This window comes from Chlamydotis macqueenii, chromosome W (genome assembly GCF_036417535.1).
Source record: "Chlamydotis macqueenii isolate bChlMac1 chromosome W, bChlMac1.mat, whole genome shotgun sequence".
NCBI lineage: Eukaryota > Metazoa > Chordata > Aves > Otidiformes > Otididae > Chlamydotis > Chlamydotis macqueenii.
This window is the reverse complement of record NC_141592.1, coordinates 47,172,484-47,180,202: the sequence shown is the minus strand read 5'-3', so window position 1 is coordinate 47,180,202 and position 7,719 is coordinate 47,172,484. Positions and strand designations below refer to the sequence as shown.

Sequence of the window (7,719 nt, the reverse complement as noted above, 5' to 3'; positions counted from 1 at the left end):
TTTCCCGTAGGAATAAATTAATAAAAATGTTTCACCAAGGGAAAATCTGTAAAATTTTGCATTTAATTGTATTTTTTGATGTATGAACAATCAACTCAGTCATATAAAAGCCCTAATTCAGCATATACTTTAAAATATGTGGCTAAATTTAACCACAGAGCAGTGTCACTGAAGTTAAGATGAAAGCATTAAATAACCTTGTTGATCTAAATAAACTGTAAAATCCAGTATATAAAAACCAAATGTGTAAAAAGAAAGTTAACAGTTTCAGGATTTCCAGTTTGCTAAGCTCGTATAATTAAAAAATGCAACTGAGCTACTGAATGGATAAGACAGTGTTTCCAGAGAAGATAAAGAAAACTAAACATACACCATCAGAGTCATTACTTTTTGCATTGTTTCACTGATTTAATAAAAAAAATGTATTGTCATTTTAACCTTTGACTCTAAATCCTAGCTGCATCTGTGTAAAATAATCAGATAGCTGCGGGTAACCAATCTCTTTAATTTGACATGTTCCAGACAATCTTTTATTGTGTTTAAATACAGAATATTTTACTTATTGCAAAGTATCCTGCATATTACAGGTGCTCTTGCTTATAATTAAGTCATTCTAAATTTAAAATATCATTATACAGTAGTAAAACCTCCAGTTGAATTTTAATATAAAAATATCAGCACAAAACTCCTTTTTAAAGTCTGTTTATTGTGAGCAACCCAAATGTCTGTTTAATTATTATTAGCTGTAGTATATTAATAGACTTTGAACCCCTACAGTTGCTAATTCATACCATCTCAGGTATTTTGATGAGATAAGAAATAGTAAGAAAACAGTAAGTATTTAAAGGGTAAATTTGCTTAGAATAATAATAATAAATTAATTTTTTGCATCTTCTTCAGTTCAAAATCCAGCTTTGAGACTGAGGAAGGCTTTCAAATCACATCAGTTAAATAAGAGTGGTCCTTTTAACCAGTAGCAGTTTGATTGCCAATGACTCGAAGAATCTCTTTATGAATGCTTGGTTCCTGTGTATTTATACTTGTATCACCCACTTGACCATCTTCATAACTAAAAAAAGAGTGCAGAGAATAAAATTAAATTAATATTTTGTACTCTACCTAAAACCATCTAAACCACTGTTTCATTCAATACTCTAGAGTGTTCATTCCATATGTTAACATATTTCCTTTTAAAATGCTCTGCTGCATTTCACCGTTATATGTAGATCCTAAATTCTATAGAGAGTGAAGGGTGGTAGGGCTGCCATTGTCATTGAAACCCTGAGGCTGAATAACCCACTAGGACCCAAAGGGAACTTCTGCCAGCACCTGTCCCACCAAGGCACATTAGCAGCTTTCCTCTTGCTGAAGGTATAAAGGAAAGGGCTGTTTCTGTTTCTACAGCTGCTCCCAGACCACCTCACGTGAGGCTGGTACCAAAGCATGCACAATGTACTGCAATGTCTGCGGTACCCAAGTGGGCCTCCACTTAGTGGTGACACCATGACAACCTCTAGGGTTTTTCTCCTTATGAGAACTCATCTGCATTAAGGATTTGCATGGATCAAGCAGCCCTGATCACTGAAATCCCCAATGCTGGTTAATCTGAAGTCAATGTGCTCCTCCACTGGTCTGCATGACTCTCTTTGCAGGGCTGAAATTTATGTTGACATATAATTACAAGTCACAGTTGGAAGGGGAAATGCTCACATCATAGACAGGAAGCCTTTAATGAATTCCTCAGCTTTAAAATATACACCCAAATAGAAGAGATATTTTATGACACATGGATAGACTTACTGTAGCATGAGGTAATGCTATAGAGTGGGTAAAATCAGTAACTCTCCATTCATTTATTCTGTAACTAAACATCTACTAAACCTTTGTCACTAACTTATACATACATTTCCTAACAAAAGTAAGTACAGAGATAAATAAAAAGTGAAGTGCTACTTTAAAGAATTAGGAAGAAACATCTTTTATCTACTTCATTAACAACTATTGGAGGGAACATGGGGAAAAAGGCCTAGAATGGACAGATGTTGAATGTTAAAAGAAGCTTTGTACTCACACAAAGAAAAATCTTGTACACACGTGATCCGTATTGGGAACTACCCATACCTCTCCATGTTTGTGCAAATTGGGTGAAGTTATCACTATAAGGGAAAGAATAAATTTCATAGTGATGAAAACATGCCTGGAAAATATTCCTTTAAAAGATTTGCTTTTTAAAACACTTTAAATAGCCTTTTGGGAATGTGTAGTTTTCCAGTGCATGTCTGTGGCATGACATAGACTCCGAGTTGGTTGCTAGTACAAACAGGAAGATGAACTTGATTCTTGTTTCCAAAATATGTTAGATTTTCCAGAAAACACAGATGTATGGGAGCCAGTTCTTAATTGGAATGAAAAATAAAAAAGTATATTTATTTTAAAAAATTTTAAATGGCCATAGGGCTGTTAAGGAGCATCTGAGTCAACTAATTGGCCTTTGGAATAGTGATATTTGTGTTTGATGATGGGTAAGCCAAAAATAAGATGTGAAAGATAAAGCCTGAAACCAAGATACCACAAACTTGGGATTTGCAATACTACCAAATATTTTTTTAAAATTAGCATAGCAATTATGACTCAAGGGGATCACAAAGCTTGCCAAAACTTGCTCAACATTTAGAAAATAGCGATGCATTTGATGATAGGTTATTTACCAGCAGAATTAGGACAATATAGGAAAGAATATTTTTATTGCTAGGTAGAATCTTTACTATCAGTCTGTATTTGAAAAGATTTCTATAAATGCATTTAAACACTACCATGAATAAATGCATATTCAATTTTTATACCATTTCTTCCATGAACTGTAATTTTTAACAAACATTTTTCTCTTGTAATTAATTTTATTTAAACTCTATATTAACTACCTCCCCATAACACTTATTTTCACAGAAAAATGAAGTGAATATGAATGACATAAAATATATTTTACCAAATATTTAAAATTTTCCCTTATAAGATCGATAATCCATTAATAAATGTGAGGAAAGAATGACAAAGATTAAAAAGTTATTGGGAAAGATGTAATTTATATTTAGAAACATCAGGCATTAAAGGCCAAGTAAATTCTAGCAAATCCTAGATTAATTTCATATCTTCTTCTGAAAGTTTTAAACTAAACTCATGTATTTTTCTGTTCAGATCAAATTGCATTTTCATGTTGACTGACATCTCCTTAAACATATTAAATATTTCACTTGAATATTTTCAAAAAAATATACATTTAAAAGTAGCATATGCAGCTTAAAGCTTCCATTTTGAAAGAACATCTTTTCTTCTGTCTGTCTGAATTTTTACTTTTAAAAATGAACAAATGCTCAAAATGGAGGGCAAACTGAGTTTAATAAAATTTATTTTTGTTTGGCCAATGAGACTAATTACCGGTACAATTCTTATTCAAAGTTCATAATTCGTTGTTCTCAAAATCTGCTGAGGTTTCATTAGTTATTAAATAACCAATAAGCAAATCTTTCAAGAATGACTGTACCCATATGCACTGGATTTTAACTTCATGAAAATTCTGTAGCCATCAGAGAGAACAGACTGGTTACCAGATGAACAGTATATTTGCCTGAGAAGTTAAAAGTTATTTGGAAATTCAATAGGAAAGCTGTTTTTCTGACTTATAGGTGTTTAATGCATCAGTCAAGAGCTTGCAAGAAGTCACTGTTTCAAATAAAGACCATGACTTGGGTTATATTGATGTCTTAAGAATATGAGTGCATTTGAAAGACACCAGATGATCAGTTGCTATGTGCATATGATTATTTAATGAAAATAAATGTTACATGTGTTACAGGTTTTGTTTGAAGAGGGAAACATTCCGAGCTGAAATATCAAGGTCAACTATTTAGCTAGTACTTGTAAGCCTGCCAGCAGTCTCTTACCTAAAAACAACCAATACTGGAACTAAAGGTCTCACTGATTTGCATCCAGTAACACTGTGTCCATGAATAAAACAGTTTTTCAAGGACTTTCAGCTTACCTTCACATAAGGCTATGCATTTTAAGTTACGACTTTGCAAAAATTGTGACTGTTGTCTTTTCTTCTGTGACTGAGATGTAAAAAACATGAGAAAACTTAATTAGTGCAGTAAGATAAACTGAGTGAAAAAGTAACAAAGGAGACAGCTGCTATTTTCAGTGGTTTATTAATGAACAAAGATACAGGTAGTCTTTCTAAAACATTTATATTGTATTTCTAAATGTAATAGATTTTCTAAAAACATTTATATTAAATTTTTATTATTATAGGAGGGATTAGAACTCCTTCATCCAGAAAGAAAAGTTCCTAATTTCTACAGAATGAATAATATTATTAGAAATATCAGTGTGTTACTGACAAACAAATTGATAGCAGAAAAAAAAAAAATAATTACAAGGTGAATTTGATCAACAATTCTTTGTCCACTACCCTGATATTTTACCGGCCTTCTCATTTCTGAGGGCTTCTGCTGTTACATACCAATCTCTCTCCAAAGCCAGATTATTCTGTAGTTTTTACATGTCAACAAGAGACAGATGTAAGATTTCTTTCTCTTCCCAAATACTGCTACTTGGAAAAGAAAGGCACAGGGACCTGCAGTAATTGTTACTAAAAGCAGTTGGACTGCATTTGATGGTTGCAGTCTCTGAAGTTGTTGATTTCATTCAATAAAATAAAACTGTTAGCTTTCACAAAAGGAACATTGCCTCCTTTTCAGCTATCAAGTTCCCGAACATAACACCATAAATCTTCCAGAGATGGTTGATGCACTGTACCTGTGATGTAACCTTACTGCCTGAAGCTGGTTCATCTTTAGCTGACACCTTCTGCTGCTTCTTGTTCATCCCTAAGAATATTGAAATCATGTAAAATACCCTGGCATATAAATACCTTCAAAAGCAAAGTTACGTATGGAGAATGAAACAGGCAGCACAGTGGGAATCACAGTCCTTTGCATGGCGGTCAAAAAGCTAGTTAACTTTGTCACAGAATATTTCCATTTAATCCTGCAAATTACCAACACATCTACATGTGTTGCAAAGACCTTAGGAAAGTCAAATTAGCATTAAAAGCAGGTGCAAAAGAAGGTAAACATGAGCTTAACTGCCACTGAATTCAGCTCAGGAATGCTCTTAGGTGGTTGCTTAACAGAGCTGTATGTCAGCATGTCTTGAGTTTAACTGTCCCTATTCAGGTTGAAGTAACACGGTCTGATTTACGGTGGGTGAGACAGTAAAAACATGAGAGAAAGAACTTTAGATATTAATCTATAACAATTTATTTAGACTTATTAAAAGTCTAAATAATTTTTAGAAGTAGATAACTTATTTAAAGGTAATTTTAAAGTCTACCTTGGTTTAATTAATTTATCTACAGGTAAAAGTATTAATTATTTGTCAGCCACCTTTGATCCAATTTCCATCTTAGAAATAACACTTACATTTGTGTCTTACATCTCTCTTATATTCCTCATCTTGGTTTATATAAAATTCCTATATTGCATGCTACTACAGGCTTCCTTACTTTTCCAGTATCCCATATTTCTTATCAGTTTGCAAACACAGACTGAATTATGGAGAAGTTTAAGTCTTTGAAGTAACAGGGAGTGTAGGGCTCCTTTGTGGCATCATTTTTATTGGCATCAAGTATTATATACTTTATGGGAATATAGGCCTCCTTTCTGGAGGAGACTGAATGGGAGGGACCAAAGACGGTAGAGATGAGAAAAAAACACATTGAAGCTGACAAAGCAATGTGGTCCAGCAAGAAGGGCATTTTGTTAGATAATGATACTGCAATCTGCACTTTTAGTGAGTCCTAAAGAGCTTCCTTACTTGTGCAATCTCTAAAAAGCTAAAAGTGCATTTAGAAATTACTGATATTGAAATTCAATAAATACTAGTAAAAAATGCTGAGCTCTTAAAATGAATCGTGACATTACCTAAAAATACTGAAAATCAGAAAGCATAACTAAAAGTCTCGGAATTAAATTTATCTACATGCACACAAACATACATTCGACTATACCAACACTTTCATATGTGAGGAAATGGAGAGACATGCATTTGGTGGATAAGGAATTAGCTAGATGGTCACATTCAAAGAGTTGTGGTCAACGGCTTGATGTCCGGGTGGAGGCCAGAGACGAGTGGTGTCCCTTAGGGATGCGTATTGGGACCAGTATTATTTAACATTTTTGTTGGCAACATGGACAGTGAGATATAATGCACCCTCAACAAGTTTGCCAACAACACCAAGCTGTGTGGTGTGGTCGACACGCTGGAGGGAAGGGATGCCATCCAGAGGGACCTTGACAGGCTGGAGAGGTGGACCAATGCAAACCTCATGAAGTTCAACCAGGCCAAGTGCAAGGTCCTGCACATGGGTCGTGGCAATCCCAGGCAAAAATACAGGCTGGGCGGAGAATGGATCAAGAGTAGCTCTGAGGAGAAGGACTTGGGAGTGCTTGTTCTGGTTTTGTTAGTGAGGGGGGGCCTAAGGTGGTAGCTTCTGTAGGAAACTGCTAGAAGTTGCTCCCCTTTGTTTAGTGGACTCGGCCGGGCCTAGGGCGGACCCACTGCTGGCCAAGGCCGAGACAATTGGTAGCAGAATGTCCCGTGATAACGCCTCTGCGATAACGTATTTAAGTAGGGGAAAACAGAAAAAAAATGGGGAAGAGATGTGAAGCAGCTGAGCGGGGGGCAGAGAGGGGGAGGCGTGAGCCTCATGGGCCTTGCAGGCCTCACCCTCTGGCCTCCCGCCGGGCAGCCGACTGGGCCCAACTCGGCCTGGCCTGGCTGCAAGAAGTGGAGAGGAGATGAGAAGTGAATAAGATGTAAAAAGGATCCTGAGAGGCGTCTGCCAGCCTGTTGTGAGGAACGGCTGCAGACGCCAAGGTCAGTGAAGAAGGAGGGGGAGGAGTAATATGGCTCCTGGCCAAGATTCCTCTGCAACTCGTGGTGAAGACCATGGTGGAGCGGGTTGTCCCCCTGCAGCCCATGGAGGTCCACGGAGGGGCAGAGATCCGCCTGCAGCCCGTGGAGGACCCCACACCGGAGCAGGTGGAGGCCTGAAGGAGGCTGTGGCCCATGGAGGGCCCGCTGGGACAGCTGTTCTAGAGGGACTGCACCCCGTGGAAGAGATGACCCACGCCGGAGCAGTTTCACAAAGGACTGTGGCCCATGGGAGGGACCCCACGCTGGAGCAGAGGAGGAATGCGAGGAGTTCTTCCCCCGACGATGATACAGCGGCGTAAAACAACATGTGATGAACTGACCGCGACCCCCATTCCCTTTTCCCCCCCCGTGCCGCTCGGGAGGGGAAGGTAGTAGAGATAATGTTAAGCCCGGGAAGAGGGAGGGGTGGGGGGAGGTTATCTTGTTCCCTGTCTCATTCTCCTGCTAATTTTAGAAATAAATGAATAGTTTTCCCCAAGTCGAGTCTGTTTTGCCCGTAATGGTAACTTTAAGGATTTCTCCCTGTCCTTATCTCAAACCTTGAGCTGTTTTTCCTTATATCATCTCCTCCTATTCTCTCGTAGGGTGGGGGGAGCGAGAGAGAGACTGCGTAGTCTGGTCCCGATCGGGGCTGAACTACGACAGTGCTGGTGGATGAAAAACTGAATACGAGATGGCAATGTGCGCTTGCAGTCCAGAAAGCCAACCACATCCTGGGCTGCA

The 7,719-nt window shown here is 37.8% G+C and overlaps 1 protein-coding gene across 2 annotated transcripts in view; it reads right to left on the bottom strand.

Moving 5' to 3' along the window:
- Positions 1 to 966: 966 nt before the first annotated feature.
- LOC147596756 (protein mono-ADP-ribosyltransferase PARP8-like) overlaps positions 967 to 7,719 on the bottom strand; it is a 175,092-nt gene continuing 168,339 nt past the window's right edge. For both annotated transcript variants that reach the window (XM_086769533.1, XM_086769532.1), the window contains 4 exons: positions 4,816 to 4,886; positions 4,040 to 4,109; positions 2,072 to 2,156; positions 967 to 1,069 (listed from right to left, as the gene is read on the bottom strand). In XM_086769533.1, coding sequence (XP_086625659.1) covers positions 967 to 1,069; positions 2,072 to 2,156; positions 4,040 to 4,109; positions 4,816 to 4,886 — 329 coding nt within the window. The remainder of the gene's footprint in view (positions 1,070 to 2,071; positions 2,157 to 4,039; positions 4,110 to 4,815; positions 4,887 to 7,719) is intronic.